Below are 25051 nucleotides of genomic sequence, written 5' to 3' on the forward strand. Positions count from 1 at the left end.
TGGGTGGGAACTTGATAATATGGGTGAATGTAAATAACCACAATGTTGCTCATGTGAAACCTTCATAAGATTGTATATCAATGATATCTTAATAAAAAAAACATAGACACTTTCTAAAAAATAAAAAATAAAGTCCTTCTTTTATTCCCACTCCCCTAATTTAAGAGTGAATACACTTATGTTAAGAATCTCATTAATTTCTGGCAAGTAAATAGATTTTACCATACATCTTCCATGATCTTCCATTACTGTTGTTGTTATGAGTCTTATTAAAATTATGATAAGGCTAAATTTTTACTTAAAAACTAAAGACATTCTAGGATCCAAAAGCCACACATTTTAATTTATTAAGAACATGAAAGTTTGGTGAACATTTTAAATTGTTAGACCTTTCTGGAAAAATAGAAACTTTCTACTATTGATAGATTATAAAATCTATAAAAACATTGAGTTTTTAAAATATATTGTCTTTAGTATATTCAGAGGCCCAAACAGTTTTTTAAACTGTGTGTTGAAACTTAATTTGTTAAAAATAGATTCCTATTTGTTGTGATTCATTTCATTTTATTCTTATCATTCAACAAATATTGATCAAGTGTCTTCTGTGTGCCAGGTCTTTTGGTGAAGAATCCTACCCCTATAGTCCATACAGTCTACAGGCAATAAGCAATAAACATGATAAATGATATATATATAGTATGTCAAGGTGATAAATGCTATGGGAAATAAAAAAAAAAAAAGTAGAACAGACACCATGTAAGAACTTGTTCGTTATGCTTCAGAAGATTGGAGACTGTCGAGAGTTGGGCTTGGGGTTGATTAATGATTGTGCATTGAGTCCCCTATACAGAATTTTATTGTTGTTAACAACCATTTGATCAATAAATATGAGAGATGCCCTCTCAAAAAAAAAAAAAATAGAACAGAGTAAGGGGGATAGAGAGTTCTGTCATTGGGGTGGTGTAACTCCTGGGGAAAAATGTATTCCCAGCCCAGAGCAAATAAACCTGTGAAACCAAAATCAGTCGAGGGAAAAACTAGATGGGGAGAGAGCCTTTATTGCTCATAAGCTTGGCTTTGTTTGTCTCTCTTTCTCTGGCCACAACTCCCCTCGTGCCCATTTCAGTCTCATTCTGATGGGGGAGGCCAAAAACCTCTCCTGTCCCTGTGCACTCATCTCTCCATTCTCCCCTTGTAAATACCTGTTGATATGCAGATGGAGTAAGGAGAGAATGGCTTCTCTCCTTTGCTTATCAGCCCCTGTTGATATGAAGATAGACTAAGGCCAGGCAAGAGGTTCTGGATTGCAGTTTTACCCACAGCCCACCCCTCTAGAAATCTGCCTCCAATCTACTCACTTCCCATCTTCCACAATGGCTCCTGTATGAGAAAGCTGGAGCACTGTAACCAGACTAATAATGTATAGTAGCAACAGCAATAGAATCATGATGACCCTCAAGCTGGAGGATCCAGGTAGGTTCAAAGTCCTATTCAGATTAAGTGCATAGCTTGCCCATTCCACAGGAGGCCAACAGCTGAACTGGTAGGGAGCTCCATGCATGCTCAGCAAGCAGCAGCTGCAGCCATGGATGGGGTGGGTCCGAGCTGCAAGGAATGTAGATGAACACCAGCATAGACAATATTTGTCCATCAAGTAAGATGCATGCAAGAGAGTGGACCTGTGATAGGACTGGCAGGAACGGGGTAGATGTAGCATTACTGGAAACACAGGCACTGGCCATAATAATAAGACACAACTTCCCTGGAAAGTGCTTTTACCTTCCAGCTGTTTGGGTACAGTACCATGACCTTTGGGGGCCACTCTGCTGTTACTCCAGGCACACATAAGAGGCCAGCTCTCAGGAGTCATCCCCAAAGGTGTCAGAAAGGCCAGACATTGCTGGGCCATGTGTCAAAATGTCCAGAGCCATGTAGTCTCCAGGTTGCTGTGGGACTCAGTCACATAATGATTTCCTACCAGGCAGAGGCAGGCCTCACTGACAGACTACAGTCCACATTGTCTTCTGCCCTAACCCAATTGTCTGCTCCATCATTCCCTGGGGATGCCAATGCAAATGGCCAACAAGTTGTTGCTAGAGGCCCCAGTTATGCGGACATTTAGTTTGTCCATTTTGCAATAGTGGAGGTAATTGCACGTTTTCTCCCAGCCCCACCTGATGCCCTCATGTGCCAAGGGGCCCAAGGGCTTCAGAATTTGTGCCAAGTGCAGGATAAACACTCCAGTAGGCTACAAGACTCAAAACCTCTTGTGGTAATGCCACAGTTATCTGTAAGAGAATCAGAGGTGAGCATAACATCATACACAACATTAGACTTCCCTGTTCCCAAGGAGGTTCAGGCTTATTCTATTCTCACAGCTCCACCCCTGTATAGGAGTGGGGGCCTCAGAACACCACTCAGGGTCACAGTAAACCAAGGAGCATCTGGTTCCTGTGTCCACTAGAGCCAGGACACTACATATCCACTGGGGACTGATCATTCATTCAACATGGGACCTCTGTTGCAAGAGGCTCCAGCCAGCCCTCCAAGGCAGATGCCTTGACCCTCCCCTCTGTCAAATCGTAACTCCAAACTGTCTTCTGGCAAAAGTCCAGGTGGGTTTTGCATGTCCTCCCCCAGGAAGTCCTGCAGGCACACAGGCCAGCCATAGGGCTTTGCCTCTGGCTTCCATGTCTTGGACCTCAGTGGCTAGAACTGCTGCTCTGGCTTTAATTGGTGCCACAGTTCCTAAAAGGTCCTATTAGACTGCCCATCAATTTTTTCTTTCACTGCTCCCACCTTTATCAAGTCAGCCCACATCTGAGTCCTCAAGACCTTCATGGGGCCCTTTCAGCCTTAGACTGTACTTCTTTCTGTGCTTTTATTGTTTCAACCTCCCCCAGATCTGCTAAAGTATGAGTAACCTCACTTATGGGTCGCCCTATGTAGGGGGTGAGAACAGTCACTGGGAGCCCAAAGAGGGGTGGGGGAGCTGTATGAAGCACCAGATTTCTCATTCCTCTGGTGAACAACTCCTCTTCATGGCCCTGGGGGGTCCGATACTATAGATGACATTTTTCATGCCCAGATCCCATAACACCTGCTGGAGCTCTGCATATGTTTTCCAGCTAGTGGGTAAGTATGGTAAATCACCCTGATTAGGCCAAACTGCCCTTATAGTTTCTGTTAGCCTATCCAGAAGTGCCTGATTCCCTGAGGTGTGATGGGCGCTTTGCAACTGCTACTGGAGGGAAGATGTGAGTCATCAGGGAAGCCAATCTGCCCATTTCAGAACCTGACATAACAATGTTTTCCACCCCCATATCCCAAAGATGCAAAAGCCATGTAGGCAGAGGTTCCGACAGCTTCTGCCAAACCTGGATGCTCAAATCCACCCGCTCACCTAGGTATGGGGTATGACATGGAGTGCTCCACAACCTGGGGAGGGGTCTGCTCCATGCCTAGTAACCCGGGGTTGTTGTGTTTTGATTTTCTTAATTACAACTTGTTGGGTCTTTAACATGGGAGGGACTGGTGCCTTGGGTGGTGCCATCACTAGGGCTGAAGGCACCACTCCTTCCTCCCCCTTCCCCATGGCCTCCTGCAGCTTCGATTCTCCTGCCTCCTTCTCCCTTGCCACTAACTTGTCTTTCAGTAGCGTAATCTCAGTTCTCAATGACTGTTTTTCTTAAGAGTATCCCATAGCTCATTGTCCAGCTCCTCCAAGTGACGCCAAAGGATGTCTCCCTCCTCAGTAACCCTTTCCAATGCCTTGAGAAACAACAACCCCACAATCCCTGTTGACACACGGCAATTTAGGGCCCCTAAGTAGTCCCCTACCTCACAGAGAGCTAATTCCCCAGCTTCTGGTGTCTCCACCCTTCCCCAGTTCTGAGGAGTAACCCACTCGTCTAGGAGGCACTTTACCCTAGACCAATTCCCCAGTAGGGGCTCCCTGAGTGGAAGCCCCATGGTAGGGGGTTGCTGGGTGAAGCTGTACCAGCCACAGAGGTGTTTCTGGTTGTCTCCCCACCATCTCTAGGGGCAGCCCACCCAAGCATCACATCCGTGAAGATGGAGTTTGGGTTGAGAGATCCTGCCAACTACTCCAGGTCTAACTCCCAGGGGAAAGCGCTTTCCCAGCCCAGGGCAAATAAACCTGTGAAATGAAAATCAGTTGAGGGAAAAACTGAATGGGGAGAAAGCCTTTATTGCTCACAAGAAGCCTGGTTCCGTTTGTCTCTCTGTGGCCACTGATCACCTCTCGCCGGTTTCTCTCCCTTTTCGGCTGGGGAGGCCTAAACCTTTCCTGTCCTGGCATGCTTGCCTCTCCACCTGCCCCTTGTAAACACCTATTGATATGGAGATGGACTGAGGCCAAATGAGGGATTCTAGAAATATTGGCAATTTTACCCACAGGTGGGATTTAAAATTTTAAATGTGTGGTCCTGGTAAGCCCCATCAAGAGGGTAACATTTGAACAAGACTTGAAGTTGATGAGGGAGTTAGCTCCATGGTATGGGGGAAGGAGTTTTTGGGGAGAAGAAAGCCAGAGCAAGTGCCCTAAGATAGTAGAATCCTGTTACACTTGAGAATTTGAGGAAGGGTGGCTGGAGCAGTAATTCTAAGGGGAATGTAGTTAGAAATGAGCAAATTATGTAGAGTCATGTAAACCACTGGTGAAATGGGGAACTGTGAGAGAGATTTGAGGAGAAGGGCGACATGATCTGACTTATTTTAAAGCATCATTATGGCTGCTCTATTTAGATTTGACCGCTAGGGCAACCAGTATTGATAATAGGCCTGGAGGCGAGAGGGGACAGTTACTGCAGTAATTCTAGTCAGAGAGAGTGATTAGAGAAGTAGTGGATGTGCTGCGTAGGCAGATTCTGGATGTATTTGAAGGTAGAGAAAACAATATTTCCTGAAATTTTGATGTCGGGTGTGAAAGAAAGGTACGTTTTTTAATTTGAGCAAATGGAAGTATGACATTGCCATCATATAAGATGGGGAATATTGTGGATGGGAGAGACTGAATGTGGGAGACAGAGAGTTTTGTTTTTTTATAACTAGTTTGAGATATCTGTTAGACTTCCTAATGGAAACATAGTTAGCAGTTGGATTTATGAGTCTTGAGTTTAAGCAAAAGTTCTGAGCTAGCACTTAGATAACATGTGGTCTATAAGTTAATTTAGAGTAAACATAAAATATTCAACATTTATTCTTTAAATTTTCTTGTCCTGAAATAGTGAAAATTAATGATTTAATTTCTTTTCTACTAGAAGCTTAACTTCCTGTTTTAGGAATTTGTAAACTAACTAAATCACTAAAATTGTTTGATATTTTGAATGAAGGTTGCTTGATAAGCTTACAGTGTTATTTGTAAGACCTGTAAAATGAATACAATCATTTGCTGATGAACATTTCAGGATGTAAAATTTTTGGCATGAAAATATCATCAAAGACTGTTTTGTACAATTTCTTAATAATCTTCACTCATTACATAAATTAATAGGAAATGTTTTTTGTGAGTCAGTCCTAAATGAATTTAGAAAATGGGATGAAAATGAGAGGTTCTTGATTACAGAGTTTTTGGGCTTAATTTACTAAAAGTCATTCAAATCTTCTGGGTAGTTTTTTTCCTATGTCTCTTTTAAAGGAAATTTAATATTACCTAGGACATTGAAGTGATCATTGTTTCTTAGATACTGCATTTTGTGTGACTTATATATCTAATTAATAAGCAATAACTTTTAAAAATTAGTGATACAATGAAGAAAAATGGTTATTATGTCATTCATTGACATAAAAGTGAATTGACTTAGTGTGTTCAATATTTTATTGAAAAAGGCTGTTTCATTTGTTTCACTCTGTTTAGAAAAGGAAGACCAGTGTCTCATGCCTGAAGCCTGGAATGTGGACCAGGGAGTAATTACCAAACTCAAGGAACAATACAAAAAGGAGAGAAAGGGGAAAAAGGGGGTGAAGAGTAAGTGGAAAACATTGTATCTGTAAATCATAAATCTTGCCTCTTTTGCATTCCCCAATTTTTTTTCAATGTTTTCCTAAAACTACTTACTCTTTTTCTTTTCTGCTCCTGACCTCTTTCCTTTCACCTGTTCTCAGGGGTTGAGATTAAATGGTCAGCTATTTGATTATGAACTTACAGAAAACAAGCCATGCATGTGATTATGGTATCATAATATATCCCAATAATAAATCCAGAGCCTCATGGTAGTGTGGGACTGTGTATTCAAACATAGCAATAACTTCATTTTTAAAAGTATATGTGCTTATTATTACAACAAAGATTTTTCACTGTCGACAGTTTTAAATTACAGGTCTTATGGCAATCCACCAAAATTATTGCTCTTAACTTTAGATCTTGGAGACAGAAAGAAAGTTAATTTCTACCCCTGAATATTCTGTGTGTTTATAACACACAGCTCATTTGCTATCACCGCTATCTGCTGTACAGGGCAGAGAGTCAACTACACAACTTTTAAAAGTATTTATTTTCTAATTAAAAATTTTTTATTTATAATATTACCAATTAGCATTTGTGTTTTCAATAACATATGCCACATCAAAAAATGGAGGCAGAAATGAAATTTCTAGCCCTTTGAATCATATATATATATATAGTTCATTATGCAAATTATTAGTAAGTTTAGCAGTAGATCTAGTTAAGTGTATAAAGTGGAAATACAGAAGCTTTTAGACATCCCTGAAGACCATCACAAACACCTTATTTAGGGAATCAAGACTAAATACTTCCTTGTGTTTCCACTTTCACTGACTATGAAAAATATGGCAATAGGAGTTTCACCCTCTAGAATATTAAAGAATATAAGTTGAGATTAAAATCCAGCTTAATGAGACATGTATTTACAAGTTGCAGAAGACTGAAAGAATGTCCTGTCTTTTTTTATTTTTTTATAGTGATGCTAAGGCTTATCAAAGACCATTCATTCCTGTTAGAACATTCTTTTAAATCTCATAGTCACTTATAAACATTTAAATCTTTATTTAAAATACCTTAGAATTTACAAGTATGTAGCTTGAATGGATAAAAAGTCAGTGGTTCTTGGTAATGTCATCGTACCAACCGTTATATAAGTGAGAGATGATGTCATTTGATGTCTCAATATAAATTAAATCACAATGAGAATGATTAATATTAAAACATAAGAACATTTTGTACCTCTTATCCAAATATACTGATAAAATTTAAATAATAGTGAGACATTTGTTATGGCTTTTCTGCTAAACTGAAAACAAACCAGCAAAACAAATTTTGAGGAAAATTTGTATATCATACATGAGAAACAAGGAGAATAATTTTCACATTGACTTAAAGTTGATGTATTTAAGTCATTATGCTATAATAATATATGTCTTGAGATGTAAAAGATCTTTCTATTGGAAAGGTATCTAGGATTTATGTAGAATCCATCTACTATTATATTGATGATTCAGTTTTTTATATTTGGCAAGTATCAAGGCACTGTTATAGTTGGAATTTAGCACCTAATGGTCTAAAACTGCACCATTTGACTGGAACAGTATTCTTACCAATAGAAGCTTTTGAATTTCTTGAATCTGGGGATTATGATCCATATTCAGGCATAAAACAAATAATTTTTTAGTTTGGCATAGAAAAATGGCTCTCTAGGGGGAGAAATTTTAATGTCTTTCACTGAAGATAGAAGGACTATATAGAACTGAGGTTCAGCACATTTTGTTTATCATTTGTCATTTCATACTGTGATAAAATGGTAGTCTGAGAACAAGTGAAGATGTATTAACAGAACTGAAGCAAAGCTTTGAATTGATGTGTGAAGTATTAATTTATAAATCACCATAAATATTTTTTTTATTGAACTACTTGTTACCCCTTGGAAAAATTTGAGTGCTTTTAGTACAGTGTAGTAGAATTATTTCCAGTCAAATTGTGTACTCCAGTCATATTTTCTTGAAATATGTTTCTAGGTATTAGTCAAAATTACCTAAAAATAGTTGTATTCTTTGCTGGTATAGGGAAAAAACATAACGGACTATGGGTAAGATTTTCCCATTCTTAATTAAACTTATAACAGGAAAAACTACCGAAGATCTGTTTCAGCCTCTATCCTATATAAAACAGTCAAAACAGGGATTTGGGAGAATGAAGAATCAAACTTCAGGTAAGTAAATTGGCAGGGAATGAGACTTCACCTCAGGTACCATAGCATCAGGTTGTAAGGCAATGACTGTAACTTAATTCAAACAAACAAAAATGGATATTGTTGTTTAATTCACACATAGTAGCTTCACAATCTGGTATCTGTCTGCAGTTAGATCAATATTTATACTGTTTTTAATGGTCCAAATTGCACATGAGCCTTCTTTTTCATGCAAATAGTGATGCTATTCCATTAGTCTAATTTTAAAAATACATGTAAAACAGAATTCTTCTCAAGAACTAAACTTTTAAAATAATTCAGAAGTTTTGAAAATGATTACTTTTTACTATAGTAGGGTAGTCTTAAAGGTGAATATTGGCAGATGTGAATGTTTTATGGCACCACTATGATGCAGTTGAATAATTTTGTTTCCTCTTTTTTGTTCTCTTCCTCCCCTTTTTTGGGCTAGGGCCCAATAGGTCAAAACTACAAGATATGCTTGCTAATTTGAGAGATGTTGATGAGCTTCCCTCATTGCAGCCATCTGTGGGTTCACCTTCCAGACCGAGCAGCTCCAGGCTTCCTGAACATGAGATAAATAGGGCAGATGAGGGTAAGTATTTAAGACTCTCTGGAGCACAAAAAGCACCTGGATATAAATTCAGTTTTTTAGAAAGGACTGTCTAAGAGAAGAATTATAATAATAAAATTGTATATAATACAATAAAATTGTATAATAATAAAACATAAACAAGTGTATGATCTATATAGTCTTCCCCAAATATAGGCTTTCTTATATTCAAGAAAGTTTGATTCCAACTTTAATCTTTAAGTCTTGAAAAAAGGGTGCAGGAACTTAAAAACCAACCCTAAATTCTAGTTTAGAACATCCTCTAGTTCCACAGAAGCTATGTATTTGGTATGTATAGGAACGTGTGATTGAGAAATGAGAAAATGAAGTCTATAAATAGGTAGTAAATGTTTGATTCTCACATACATATTTTCAGGTATTTTATTTAATTAAGTTATCATTGATAAATGAGAAACAGAAAAAGATAGCTGAAAGTCAAGTCACGTTTTCTACTTTCTGTTCTTCCTTGTTCTCTTTCTGTCCTTGTCTATATGCATATAATTTTTTACAAAGTTATAATCACCATGTAGAAAATTCTGTTTTAGTTTATTTAACATGAAATCATAAAATTTTCATAATTATAGTTTTAAGATTACATGTAATATTTTATACTTGATACTTAACCATTGCCCTTTTGCATATTTAGATTGTTCCCAGTGTTTTACAGCCCAGTCTTGTGGTCTTTTTTAGTTCTTTCTGTCTTTTTTAGACAGAAGTGCTGATTTATCTATTTATAAATGTATAAAATGCTTATTTGTGGAAATTGATTTTAAAATACATACTTACATGCACCCAAAATCCAGTATTACATAAAAGTAATCTTAATGATTAATGAATAAATTTCAAAATTTACTTTTATTAAAAATCACCTTGAATATAAATACTGTAATTATCTTCAGTTGGTATGCCTCTTCAAATTATTATTAATTGAAGAAAATAACCTGGGAAAAAGCCACTGAAAAATCATTGGTGTTTCTCTTGGTTTTTAAGTTCAGTTGCCTTTTAGAGAGACATAAATTAATAGGACTTTGATGTGTAGCTTTTCATGCTTGGACTACTTTTCAGTGAAATTTTTGACCATTACATGGTTAGTTATTTGTTAATTATAGTATACATGGAATTTATTACCCATATGTTAAATAACAGTCACACATTACACTTTTATTCTCTAGATGAACAATTTATTTGATGTAGACATGTCTTTTGAGTTAAAGATGTGAAGTCATGGGCCTCAGTAGTATGTTTGTTATCCATTAGTAGATTAATTCAGTCGACACTGTAGATGTGAGAATTTTAATCAGTGTCACTTATTCTAAGATCAGGTCTAGATAAGAAGAAAAGTTAGTTTTTCTCTTATTTTAATAACTCCAGATGAGTTTCTTCAGATATTTCATCTTGCATAGTTTTACTAGTAGGGGTAGAATATATACTGTTTACTAAATGATAAATGTATAAGAGAATTTTATAAGCCACAGAAAGTGCCCTTGACTGAAAAGAAATATTTAGGAACCTTAAAACTGAAGCATCGAATCTATAACCTATTGTCTGTAATATTTGTCCTAAGCCTTCCCCCTCAGTGCAGGGTTTTCAGAAATAGAAAAAGCACTTAAGAAATATATTGTGTTTTTAATTGCCTGTAGCTGATGCTTTTTGGTTTCCAGTCCACTTTCAGAAAAAGCTTCCATAGCTAAATATGTTCATTAATTACTTTTTTATTTTAATAATTCAGAAGGCAGTGCCATACTTAAGAGGCACAGTTAAATAATTTTGTAAAAACTGATTAGAACTGTTGATGATTTAGTTAGCAGATAGAAATGTGACTGACAGTCTTCAGTTCTAAGGAATCTGAAAGGGCAGTCAGATGACAGCTATGCCCATATTTCTCTCTCTCTCCAGCCCTCGTGTCTCCTGGCTTAGGCCCTGGGGTGTGTGGAAGTGGCTATTGCCTTCCTCTGTTTCCAGGTTTTACTTGGCCATTTCTGGAGCATTAGTTAAATTAGCCCAAATAATGTATCTGGTCAAATCTCATGAATCTTTATTTTAAAGAGTCTTCTTTTTTCACACCTGAGCAAAGTTATCTGGAAATACTAGAATTGAAAACAAAACAGACAGAAAACACCTGTCTGAAGACGTATTATCATAGTCTCACATGAATCATTGGGTTGAAATTTGGCATGAAAATTGCTGTTCTGATTTAATCCCCACTTTACATCGGTAAATGTTTAGAGTTGCTTTAACCTCTCAGAGAATATGTGGTGTGTTTGGATAAAACCCATTTTTATTATTGCTCTTAATTGTATGGTGGTTTGAAAAAGTCTTACTCAATTTATACTTTGTTACAAGGATTTTAAGTAGAGTTTTTGCCACTACTCTTTTTCAGAGCACATAACTGTTCTTTCATTTCTCTAACAGATATTTATGACCAAATCAAAAATTATGATTGAATCTAAAGCTGAAAACACAATCCTGTATTATACACATACTAATTAATACAGTTGACTTGTTTCATTTATGAAAAATTTAATTTCCTTCCTTAGCAACCAGAGTTCATACTACTAAATTATCTAGTCAATTCATAAATGTTTGTCATCAGTAAAGTAACCACCTCCAGAAAACTACTTAAGGACCATCTCGATGGTTTGTCTGAATAATTTGCGTTTACAAAAAGTGATTATTTTATTATTGACCAAGTTGAGTAAAATCTCCATTTTAATTTAGCATTTTCTTTTTAACTGGTTCTTCTATGATGTGTCTGAAGGAATTGCATTGATATGTGCTCTATTACAAAATAAGGATATTTAAATTTGTCACTGAGTAAGTCTGACCTCTTGAAGCACAATTGTCAGCTAATGAAAGTTTTCAAGTGGACACTTAAAAAAATTCCTTTGAAGTAAACATTTTAAAATGAAGCATAACATACCTACAGAAAAAATGCTGAAGTCATGAAGGTGCAGCTCAGTGAATTAACATAAAGTGAATCCAGTCATTAAACCACTAGATGATACTGTAGCTATGGTTAAGATATGGGAAAAGGCAATTCTTCAGGATTTTCTGCTCACTGAATTTTACTGTGTTCAAAAGCATTTAAAAATAATCAAATGTAAACATGTTCTTACTGTTGATTCTTTAGAGGTTTTTCATGTTACTTTTGTCTTCCGCCTTTAGTGGAAGCATTGACATTTCCTCCTTCTTCTGGGAAGTCATTCATCATGGGAGCAGATGAAGCACTTGAAAGTGAACTGGGACTTGGAGAATTGGCAGGCCTTACAGTGGCCAATGAAGCAGATTCACTAACTTATGATGTGAGTAGTAGTTTTATTTTGGTTGTTTTTACTCATTTTTTGAAAATATAAGTTAATTTTATGGAAAAAGATGTAAATGGTAAAACTTTTTCACAAGCATAGGATTTAGTTCAGTCTTAATCACAAATATTGAAAATATGAATATATTATAAAGATAAAAAATAATTTTTTTCATCATGGAGATTAAATTATGGGCTCTACCTAAATCCATAAGCCAGTCTAATTTATTCATTGATTTTTAGATAAGGGAAATAATTTTATTACCAAATTTGGGTTTTGTTTTATGTTTTAGGGCCCTAATGATGAGTTGAGATTCATGCCTGCTTAATGGCAACATTTGTCTTGCTTGTTTTGTATGTTATCAATATCCTGCTGAGAGGTGATTTTAACTCTTGTTAGGCAGGGATATATATAGGGTGCTTTCCAGACTTTACAGCTAACCCATTGTTTAATTGTCTAATTTAGACCAAAGTTGAAATCTTTATACCTTTATGTGTGCATGCATTTACTTAATCCCAAACACAGTTGTTTTATAAATGCATGTATAATTGTTCATAATAAATTGTCAGAGAAGTAGTTGCTTATTTCATAAAAGTATTTACAACCTATCTTATCTCTTCATTAAATTCCTCTCTCTTTGATACTTCATTATCTTTGTTGGAGAATGTAAGGTACTTCTTCCACACATTAGGGGAGTGTAGGATGGATACCTAAGTAGACCATGAATGTGATAAGGAAGTACTCCAAAGAGGAATGCTACTCACCCACTCTGCCTGCAAAGCAAAAACTCACTCTCTGTGCTACTAAGTACATTAGTAATCTTTTGGGTTCTACCTCCAAAAATAACTGACATTCATATATGTTCCAGTGTCAGCCCATTTTTTTTTTTCACTTGGAACTACAGCAACCTAGTCTAAATGGGCTCCTTGCATTCCACCCTCCACATATATGATACAGATTTTTTTACAAAATCATTTGTTTCCAGTGTTTTTATATCCTTATATTTCTTACATTTGTCTTTTTAAAACACTATTTAGTCAGTATTTGTTTTTTCCATCTAACCTTGACAACCTTTTTAATTTAATTTCTTTTTAAAATAAGTACTTGATGTATTTGGATTTAAGCCCACCATTTTTTTTGTGCCTCCTATTCTGGTACCTTTTTTCTCCAGTTTTTGCCTTTTTTTTTTTTTAATCATTTGCCCCTCCCCCCATCATTTGGCATTTATGCACTCTCCATTACTTTTAATTGTTACCCTAGAGATTATCACACACACCTTATCAAAATTTTACATGCAGAGACCTTTAGAACACTTTTACCTCTATTTAAAAAACTTTCACCCTGTATGTATATCTTTCCTGTTTAATTAAACCCATCTATGGATTATCTTATATTTTTTACATATTTTATTCCTCTATACATTCATCTCCTATACACTATTTTGTGTATTCCATATTCAGTTAGGATTACCCATTTTACATCATCCATTTTGCTTTTTTCAAACATTCTCTGTCTATCTGGGATCACTTTCTTTTACTCTTAAGAATACTCACCTCTTTAGTGAAGATCTGCTGGTACGCAGTTCTTTCAGTTTCTGATTTACTTAAATTGTCTTTATTTTGCCTGAGTGGTTAACTAATATCTCTGGTATTGAATTCTAATAGGAAAGGGTGTTTGTTTTGTTTTATTTTAAGCACTCAACATATTATTTCATTGTCTTTTTTTATTGCGTTTTCTGCTAACGTCAACTGTCATTTCTATTGTTGGTCATTCAGTGGTAGTGTGATTTTTTTTCTCTGACTGATCTATGCCTTGATTGTCAGCCAGGATTTATCTTTTTATTTAACCCTGAAGTTCTTCAACCTTCTTGGCTAACTGTGATATAACTGCTTTTGCACCACTTTCTCTTCCTTCTGGAATTCAGTAATACTGTTAGATCTTCTTTGTGTGTCTTCTTTCTCTTTCCTCTCTATTTTCCATCTTTTGTTTTTCCATACTTCAATCTAGATATTTTTTATAATCCATTTTCCAGAGTTTGCTCATTTTTCTCTTTAGCTATTTGTAATCTGCAATTACATTTTTTATATTATATTTTATTTATGGATATATTTTTTGCTTCTAGAGTTCTTTTTTTTTATTGTTTACAGATCTTCCAAAATTTTCAATCTTGTCTTTTATCTTCTTGAACATAGTAAGCATGATTATTTTAAAGTTTGAATCAGAGATGCTCTGTTTTGTTATGTATTGTTTCTGCTTATTTTCATTTATGTTTTATTATCTTGTATGGGCTTGGTTATTTTTTATTAGACCCAAATAACTATATTTGAAAAATAGTCTGTAGAAGTAACTTCAGGCCTAAGATGATGTCTTTCCCCAGGAGTATACTTGTATTTGCTTCTCTCACATGTCTGCAGCCAACAGAAATCTGGATCATCTCACCGCATTTTCAGTTTTTGATGCTCTAAAGTCAGTCTACAGTCACTGCAAGGGCTTGTGTTCTTCTACTTTACCCTCTGTATCGAGAATGTAGCCCTTTGAAATCAAAGCCCAAAGCAAGATGGTTCACCAAGCCCTGGGCTCTAGTTTGTATCTCCCTGCACTGCAAAGGTGTCAAAGGCACACCTCAATCTCTTAGCCATCCCCTCTAGAGTCAGTAAACACCCTCTGGGGAAAAATAATCCCAAATACTTGGCCTCCTTAGGCCTCTGTATTTCCCTGGATCCTGACTTGGCTTTTCTCCACTATTTTGTTGGTTCTCCATTCACAGATTTTTAGCCCTGCTTTTCTACTTTGCTCAGTACAGAGTTGGTCCTAACAGTCTAGCCCATCATGGTTAGAAGCAGAAGTTCTCATTAGGTACTCTTTTCCCCTCTACTGACCCTGAAAGAATTTGTCTAACATATAATGGAGCTCAGTCTTTTCTCTAGAGAAAGCTCATTCTTTTTTCAGAGCAATTAATTGTTAGAATATTTAGTGATGTCTGTTTTGAAGAATAGTTCCTAGTTTTATTTTAAGACATTAGCAATCTATTGCTGTATAACAAATCGTACCAAACTTAACACCTTAAAACAACAAACATGAATTATCTTATGGTTTCTGTGGGTCAGTAGTCTGAGGGCAGCTTAGCTGCATGGTTCTGTTCCCTCATGAAGTTCTGCACTTTTTTTTTTTTACATTTTATGTGCTGATTTATTTTTATTTTTTTTGAGAGGGCATCTCTTATATTTATTGATCAAATGGTTGTTAACAACAATAAAATTTTGTATAGGGGACTTGATGCACAATCATTAATCCACCCCAAGCCTAATTCTGAACAGTCTCCAATCTTCTGAAGCATAACAAACAAGTTCTTACGTGGTGAGCAAGTTCTTACATAGTGAATAAGTTCTTACATGGTGAACAGTGCAAGGGCAGTCATATCACAGAAACTTTCGGTTTTGATCATGCATCATGAACTATAAACAATCAGGTCAAATATGATTATTCGTTTGATTTTTATACTTGATTTATATGTGAATCCCACATTTCTCCCTTATTATTATTATTATTTTTAATAAAATGCTGAAGTGGTAGGGAGATGCAAGATAAAGGTAGAAAACATAACTTAGTGCTATAAGAGGGCAAATAGATGATCAGGTGTATACCTATAGACTAAATATTAATCCAAGCTAGACAAGGGTAACAAAACATCCACGGATGCAGAAGATTTCTCTCAAAACAGTAGGGGTGAGGTTTTGAGCTTCACCTCTGTTGATCCCCCATTTTGCCCCCCTGCGACTGTGCCTGTCTTAGGTTGTTCCTCCCTTGAGGAATCTTACCCGTCTCTGGCTAACCAGTCATCTTCTGGGGCCATACAGGGAAATGTAAAGTTGGCAAGTGAGAGAGAAGAAATATTCTTTGAAAAGGTTAGCTTTTTACTTCTTTGCAGATTTATGCCCTGTGGCTTCTATGCCCAGCATTTGTCTTGAGGTATCTTTACCACTTGGAAGAATTATGATACTCGGTTAATTCGATATGAGGCACTGATTCTACTAAAGGGTTGTAATTAGGAAGGAAGAAGAAAAGCTGTAGAAGTATAGCAGGCGGAAAAAATCATGGGAAGATTGATTATTTCTTTGACATATCTTCTTGTAGAGTAACATAAGCATGTATAGGTTTTAAACTACTAATTAAATTGCATACACACATTAACATAATAGGAATACAGCTACATAACAAAAGCAGACTTACAATTACCAGCCATCTCCAGTGAAACCAAGAAAACCAGTTAGGCACCCTAGGCATTTGTGAAAACTTATCAATGATATGATGGATATTGTCTAACTGAATTTGAATAGTTTGAGAAAAATCAGACAAATTAAAACAATGCATTCCTGGGAACTGTTCACATCCCATATGTTCTTTTAACAGTAGATAGTCTATAGTTGCACGATTTTGGAGAACTGCAACTTGCACTTCTCCTAATTCTTGGTTGAGTTCCGACAGTATAGATCCAGTCAAATTTGTTGTTTTACTGTATGCACACGCCAGCTTAAATATCTCCTTCTTCATTCCCATGGCAAGTCCAGGAACTGGTGGGATGAATGCATCTACAACTGCAACAGTGCCAGGATCTTTGTTGAAGTTTTTTGATGATCATCTTCTGGAATGATTCTTCCAGAGGATGTTGATGTTGGAAGTTCTCCTTCATATTGTATCTTAATTCATTTTCTGTGTAGCCAAATTAGGCTTTGATCCTCTGTATAAACACAAACAAACCCTTTGGCAAGGGCTGCACTTTTAAAGGAGGACTTGACTTGGGAAAGATCAGCTTCCAAGCTCATTCATGTGGTTGTTGGAAGGCATTGGTTCCTTACTGGCTGTTGCCTGGAGACTACCTCCTCACCACATGGGCCTCTCCTGGGGCTCTTCAGCTCTTCCCAGTGTGAGTGCACTTGAATGGAGAGAGAGCAGGAGCACCTAAGGTAGAAGATTTTATAACCTAATTTTGGAAGTAGTTGGTTAGCACTTCTGCTGTATACTGTTGGTCACACAGAACAACTCTAATAAGTGAAAGGGGACTAACACAAGGTATAAATACAAGAAAATAGGGCCAATTGGGAACCATTTTAGTGGTACCACATTAAAACATTCAGGAATCTGACTGCTCTTACAAATGGACACCTTTCAGCTCTATAAGAAGAGCAGACAAGAGTTAATTCAGTCGTTTCCCATTTCTCCCACCCAAGGAAAACCAGCCCCAGTTCTTATAATAGCTCTTTGCATGATGTGTTTTGTCTTCTCCTGTTACCTCAGTTGTGACATGTCCTATCCATATTTATCTGCTGATTTTAAACATCTGGGTTCTAAATTACAGTTTATGTTAAGAGTATAATCTCTAAAGTCTGACTGCTTGGTTTTGAGTCCCTACTCCTCCACTTACTAGAGGACAGGTCACTTACTGTCACTTACCTTCCCTTTTCCTTACATGTCTAGTCTGTAAAGTGGGAATAGTGTTCATTCTTTCTTCATAGAATTGTGAATATTAAGTGAGTTAATGCATGTTAAGTCTTTTGAATAATGTTCAAAATAATGAATACCCAAAATAGTAGCTGTCATTAGTATTGTTGGTTCTGTCATTGTAAGTAGGGTAATGTTTCTCCAATGTGTAACCAGTACTTGCCTCATTCTTGCTTAAACTTAGCATGATGGGTAGTTTTGGAGTGTGAAGAGTTTATACATGGTGCTAGTATAAAGTCACACACCAATCTCTTCAGCTTTCCTATTAGTTGAAATGAAAAAGTAGAGCATTGTTTTCAGTTGTTGAGATGCCTTTTGTGTGGAGAAAAGAAACATAGTGATGTGTTTGTTTCACCAGTGGGATCTGTTTTTTGTAATATATGATTGTCTTTTCCAGTTTTGGCATATTTATTTTCTAGCTTTTAAAGCCTGTTACCAATATGATGATGAAAATAAAGCTCATTAAAAGTATTAAAAAATTTCATGTGATCATATTCTATGATGTTAATAGGTTTAAAGATAATTTAGTTTTTCAGTTCTTACCGAAAATGAGTTTCTATGCTATCATTTAGGTTGAAATTACTTGTCTTTTAAAAAAATCATCCTAGTAAAGATCTATTCTATGTTACCAAATTATCAATACCCTGTCTATATTGAATTATGTTACCTGTTTTCTTACAGTGTTCGTATTTCTTCAAAGAAAACCACCATTGACATTGCTAATTTTGCTTATGATTTGGCTTTTTATATTTAAAAATTATATTGTTTTGGAAGTTGCATAATGTGATTGTTTAATGACAAATCAGCAAGAATTAATGTTGAATGTAGTTTTTAGTTTTCCTATCCTGAGCTAAACGTATAGGTATCTTTTGTTTCCTTAACAGATAGCAAACAATAAAGATGCATTAAGGAAGACATGGAACCCTAAGTTTACATTACGAAGTCACTTTGATGGCATTAGAGCCCTTGCTTTTCACCCCATAGAGCCTGTTTTGATAACAGCATCAGAGGATCACACGTTAAAAATGTGGAATTTGCAGAAAACAGCCCCAGCCAAAAAGTGAGATAATTCTACTTTTAACTGTATTTGAATATTTTAATTAACAGTTTTTCAGTAGAAAAATACTTTATTTGCTATTAAATTACCCAAATTATCTTTTCTAATTGTTTTTTATTCACCAATCACATAATTTAGATTGATTTTTTTCCCCTTATACTCACAATCTGATAATAGGTTGGAAAATTGACATTTAGAGGGAACAGTATTATCTAATGGTTTCCCAGGGTTTGTGATGCTGACTATAATCTTCATATAGTGTTTTGAATGCCTGTCATATTTGGGGAGCCCTCTATCTGTATGGAAGGTTCCTACTGTTGTTGTAAACAACAGGCATGTTTAAAATCATCAGATCCCCATCCCATCCTGCCCTATTGAGGGGAGGCTGTTTAGGAGAAGTGAAGGACCTCTTTTTGATCTTGTCTTTTGGCCATGACCCTTCAGGTACTTTAAATACCTGCCAAAATGTCTAGACTGAAAGGCACTGTTGTCATCGTTTAACTATTTTTGCTTTACTTGACTCTTTGGTTGCTCTCCAAGTATGAACAGAAATAAATTGGTATAAACTTTCATCCCAATCACCCCACATGGTACAGTCCTTATTGAAGCTCCTTCTCTTTTCTTCCTTGGTTCACATGGTCCAGAACCCAGTTTCTGCCAGCAAGGGTCCTTCTGAAGTGTCAGACACTTCTTTTAGTAGAAGACTAGAAATGATTATCAAATAGAGGAGATAACACAAGTTTTACTATGAGTAGACGGTATCTGTTGCCAAGTTTAAAGGAGATCAGTGGAATTCCTGCTGTTGGTTGTACACAGACTAGATAAAACAGTTGATTAATCAGTCTTCATCAGCTAACTGAACCAGATTTCACTACTACCAAGTGAATCCTCATATGGATCAAGTATCTTCAGTAGAGAAAATACTTCCTGGCTATGAATTGTGCCTTTTGTCTTTCTTATTCTGTGGTCACAGTGGGCATCACATTGGACTAGAGAATGTGAATGACTCATCATATAGTCTTGACTAAAATTTAGAAAAATAATGAAACAAGCTTCTTGCTGGTGATAGCTTAGTAGTAATACCTTCACATGTCAATAACAGCAGCCTGTTTACCTTAAAACTTTGGAAGTGACTTGAGGAGAGATACCGTATGCTTATAAAAAACTGCAATACAGTGTAGAAATGGCAAGTACTTGACTTTAGATCCAGTTCCCATTAGCAGTCATGGTCTGTGTTAGGCACTGTAGAGCACCCATACGCTCAGTGTTCTGAGTAGTCAATGTACTGATGACTTGGGAAATTTCTACAACTACAAAGGATAGACATAATAATCTTCATGAGAATGCAAGGAAATTAAAGTACCATTTATTGAAATCCTACTATGTACCTGATTATGTCCTAGGCTGTTTTAGCATCTCATTTAGCCCTATATTTGGTGTTATCCTATTTTTCTGTTTTGTTTTAAACAAAGAGGAATCTGAAGTTCTAAAGATTAAATAATTTACCTAAACTTAGCCAGTTAATGACAGAACTGGAAATTGAATTGAGAAATTTATCTCTTCAAAACCCATGATGTTTCCCCTTAGTGAGGCTCTCCCTTTAGTCAAATAGATTATGACAATGCTGAAAGCACTATAACAAGGTATTATTATTACTAAACAAAGATTTTATTTCTTGAGGCCACAGAAAATATGTTATGTGTTAGGTAAGCTTTCTTATGTGCCCTGAGGTTGAGAATGGTATATTACCACAGTGTTGATATTTCTAAAGGCAGTTTTATGACATATATTCAGTCATACTGTTTACTACTGAAACTTATAGAGTGGTAAAAGTTCTCTTCTCTCTCTAATTTAGGAGTACTTCTCTTGATGTGGAGCCCATCTATACATTCAGGGCCCATAAGTAAGTATGTGATTTTTCTTTGTTTTAAATTAAACATCACTGACTTGATTTATATCACTGTCAATCAGTTTAATTAGAATACTTTATTTTCTTTCACTTAATGTCTTTTTTGTATTCAGTAGCATTTTTTAAAAATATAACAAAGTAGCAAGTAAAAAAATGTTAAAAACAAGTTTATCTCTACTAAATAGGAATCCTTGCTAAAATAAGATTTTATGTGCATGATGTTTAAATGATTTCTCTCAAAATAAAGTTGAGGCAATTAGGTTTAATATTAGAAATCTTGACCTTTTTTCCCTTAAAGATAACTAAGTAAAAGTGAGAATTTTTAAATTGTGACTACATATTGCATGCTTTTGCTGTTTTCCATTTAAGCTTAAGGAGTACACCTATTCACTTGATTTAGCAGAGAGATTTTTTTAATATAAAGAGCACATAGTAAATATTTTTTAGGTTTGGTGGGCCACGTATTTTCTGTACATTTTTGTTTTTAGTTTAGTTTTACAACCTTTTAAAAAACGTGAAAACTGTTCTTAGTTCGAGGACTATACAAAAATAATCCACTAGCTGGATTTGCCCTATGTGCTGTATTTATCAACTTCTGGTTTAAAAGAGGAAGAAAAATGAACAATGTTTTGATTTTTGGTATTTTTATTCATTGTGTAAAGCAGAAAAATAGCCATTTGAATAATTAAGCACTCTTACTTTTAACAAGTTATATTATCAGATTGATTTTTGAGGATAGAAATTGATTTTTATCTCCCAGGGGTCCAGTGCTTTGTGTGGTAATGAGCAGCAATGGTGAGCAGTGTTACAGTGGTGGTGCCGATGGACTGATCCAGGGCTGGGCCACCACCAACCCCAACATTGATCCCTATGACTCTTATGGTATGTGACTCCCCAAAGACAGGAAAGAATAAAGTGTTTTCTTTTTACACATTTCACATAGCATATGTAAGGATAAAATAAGATATTTCTGAAAACTAGATTTGTAAAAGAGAACCATGTCTTTATTTTGTTAAAAAGGTCTCCTGCATTTAGGAATCAATTTGATATATAATGTTAAATGAAAAATATATTCTTCCTGAGAAAACAGTTCCCACCCCACTGAAGTCTTATTTATTGGAAATGCTGGCTTGATTGACAATTGTTTTCTTCATTTTAGGCATCTGTATAATACTTGATACACTATTACTAATCTGTAATCATAGTTTATCATTATTTTTGACAAACAACTTACAGTGAATGGAAAATGAATGTTGGCACCATCTTCTTAATCAGTTATTGGAGGATATAAAGAGAGGCTAATGACTTTTAAACTCCATGGCACCAAAGTATTTAAGAGGCTTTAAAAAATTAAGAAGTGTACTTCATCTTGGGAACAGTACCATGTGAACCATAAATTTGTATTATAATCTATCACTAGATATTACCATAAAATCCCTTATAAGAACTATTTAGGAATTGAGTATTTTGGTTTCCTCTTAAATTCTAGAATTGTATGAAGTGTCACATTTGTCATAAAACCATATTTTATTTTCATTATCACTTTAGATTAATTTTACCACTAAACCTAAGTAATGATAAGAAATTTAATGAACAAAAAAATTATCCCAACATTTATTTAATAAAGCACTTAACATATATTTTGTGGAATGTAAACCCCTTCTCCCTCCCTAACTCTCTTACTCTTTATATGTTCCATGTTTTTCCTTACTTCCGTTATCTCTGTATCAGAGGGTCAGTTGTCCTCATTCTGTTGTCCCAAGCCAGCCATTCCCCTTTCGCTCTTGACCTCGTTCTCTCTTCATGCATATCCTGAGCATGAACTCTTTCTTCAATCCCTCTTCCTGTCTGGCTTCTCTTTAGTCTCTCTTTCATCATGTATGTCTCTCTGGTAATATTGTCTAGAAAGCACAACTCTAGTTATTAGTTCCATATCCTTTCCCTATGCACATTCCTCTGCATTCTGTCTTCTAGCTCTACCACTTAAGTATAACGAGATTACCAGTGACTACCTAATTGGCTGGTCTAGGGAGTATTTTATAATCCTTATTTTATTAGATGTATTGGCTGTCTGAAAAAACCATGGACTACTACATCCTATTTGAAATTTGTCCACTACTGGCTTTGTTGACACCTTAAAAGCTTCTGTTGACTATGCTTCGTATATTTTTCTTTTTCTCACCTTAAATATTTGTACTTGTCAAGCCTCAGACCCTCATCCTTTGTATACATATTCTTTGGTAGATTGAATCTACATTTATGCTTTTATATGCTTTTGACTAATAAATCTCTCCTTTAAGCCTCAGACTGCTTACAGAACATTTCAGGGAGATGGTGTCATTATCCGTAAATCCCTACAAGTGCTGTGTTTCTTTTCCTACCTATTCTTCAGTAGTTGGTGGCACTACCAGAATGACCCAACCTAGAAACCTAAGAGTGTTCTTGATTTCTTGTTCTGTTTTACTACCTACACCTAGTTAATTACTTAGTCTTTGATATCACCCCCTACGTATTTCTTGAATTTACTATCTGCTGTGCCCTGCTTACCGTTGTCCTACTTGGGGCTTCATCACTGCTCTCCAGGCTGCGGACACAGTCCCCCTTGCTTTCATCTTGGTTCTGTCTGGTCTGTCTTCCACACTACAGCCACAGTTATCTTAACGGAATACTTTGTTTATCCACTTCTCCTGGGAACCCCTTCAGTCATTCCCTATTGCTTTCAGGATATTACCAAGTACCTTAATAAGCCATACAAATTCTACCATAAACTCTCATCCACTTCCTGATCAGACTTCACACTACAGTAATACCAAATTGCTTATAAATTCCCTCACACATCATGCTGTTTTTCCTTCTGCAGTTTTCTAGGTTCTGCCTCCTTTGTCAAGAATGCCTTTCCTCTGTTCTTTGACTGGCCAACATGGGCACACTCTAGGTGTCACTCTCTTTAAGAAGCTAACACTCATCCCAGTTAACTCTCCATGGTAACTGGTATCCATCACTGTTACTGTACTTAGCACATGGTCTTTTTCTTTTTTTGATATCATTAATATACAATTACTTGAACAACATGGTTATTAGACTCCCCCTATTATCAAGTCCCCCTGACATACCCCATTACAGTCACTGTCCATCAGCGTAGTAAGATGCTATAGAATCACTGCTTGTCTTCTCTGTGTTATACTGCCTTTCCCGTGTCCCCCCACCCCTGCTACAGTATGTGTGCTAATCGTAATGCCCCTTTTCCCCCCTCATCCCTCCCTACCCACCCATCCATCCCAGTCCCTTTCCCTTTGGTAACTGTTAGTCCATTCTTGGGTTCTGTGATTCTGCTGTTTTGTTCCTTCAGTTTTTTCTTTGTTCTTATACTCCACAGATGAGTGAAATCATTTGATACTTGTCTTTCTCTGCCTGGCTTATTTCACTGAGCATAATACCCTCTAGCTCCATCCATGTTGTTGCAAATAGTAGGAATTGTTTTCTTCTTATGGCTGAATAATATTCCATTGTGTATATGTACCACATCTTCTTTATCCATTCATCTACTGATGGACACTTAGGTCGCTTCCATTTCTTGGCTATTGTAAATAGTGCTGCAACTATTTTGAGTTTTTTGAGGAACCTCCATACTGCTTCCCACAATGGTTGAACTAGTTTACATTCCTACCATCAGTGCAGGAGGGTTCCCCTTTCCCCACATCCTCACCAACATTTGTTTTTGTTTGTCTTTTGGATGTTGGCCATCCTAACTGATGTGAGGTGATATCTCATTGTGGTTTTAATTTGCATTTCCCTGATGTTTAGCAATGTGAAGCATCTTTTCATGTGCCTGTTGGCCATCTGAGTTTCTTCTTTGGAGAGCTCTCTGTTCAGCTCCTCTGCCCATTTTTTAATTGGATTATTTGCTTTTTGTTTGTTGAGGTGCATGAGCTCTTTATATAATTTGGATGTCAACCCCTTATCGAATATGTCATTTATGAATATGTTCTCCCATACTGTAAGATGTCTTTTTGTTCTACTGATGGTGTCCTTTGCTATACAGAAGCTTTTCAGTTTGATATAGTCCCACTTGTTTACTTTTGCTTTTGTTTCCCTTGCCCAGGGAGATATGTTCATGAAGAAGTTGCTCATGTTTATGTCCAAGAGATTTTTGCTTATATGTTTTTTTAAGAGTTTTATGGTTTCATGACTTACATTCAGGTCTTTGATCCATTTTGAGTTTACTTTTGTGTATGGGGTTAGACAATAATCTGGTTTCATTCTCTCACATGTTGTCCAGTTTTGCCAACACTATGTGTTGAAGAGGCTGTCATTTCCCCATTGTATATCCTTGACTCCTTTATCGTATATTAATTGACCATATATGATTGGGTTTATATCTGGGCTCTCTATTCTGTTCCACTTGTCTATGGGTCTGTTTTTGTGCTAGTACCAAGTTATCTTGATTACTGTGGCTTTGTAGTACAGCTTGAAGTCAGGGAATGTAAT

The 25051-nt window shown here is 36.1% G+C and overlaps 1 protein-coding gene across 2 annotated transcripts in view; it reads left to right on the top strand.

Annotated features, from left to right (window-relative positions):
• STRN (striatin) overlaps nucleotides 1-25051 on the top strand; it is a 110325-nt gene that overhangs the window by 70893 nt on the left and 14381 nt on the right. Inside the window, exons 8-14 of one of the 2 annotated variants that reach the window (XM_073214353.1) lie at nucleotides 5879-5989; nucleotides 8100-8186; nucleotides 8635-8778; nucleotides 11962-12098; nucleotides 18482-18657; nucleotides 20510-20557; nucleotides 21324-21445. In XM_073214353.1, the coding sequence (XP_073070454.1) occupies nucleotides 5879-5989; nucleotides 8100-8186; nucleotides 8635-8778; nucleotides 11962-12098; nucleotides 18482-18657; nucleotides 20510-20557; nucleotides 21324-21445 (825 nt within the window). The remainder of the gene's footprint in view (nucleotides 1-5878; nucleotides 5990-8099; nucleotides 8187-8634; nucleotides 8779-11961; nucleotides 12099-18481; nucleotides 18658-20509; nucleotides 20558-21323; nucleotides 21446-25051) is intronic. The other variant, XM_017670165.3, reaches the window with a different exon arrangement.

The sequence above is a fragment of the Manis javanica genome, chromosome 1 (genome assembly GCF_040802235.1).
Source record: "Manis javanica isolate MJ-LG chromosome 1, MJ_LKY, whole genome shotgun sequence".
Lineage (NCBI taxonomy): Eukaryota > Metazoa > Chordata > Mammalia > Pholidota > Manidae > Manis > Manis javanica.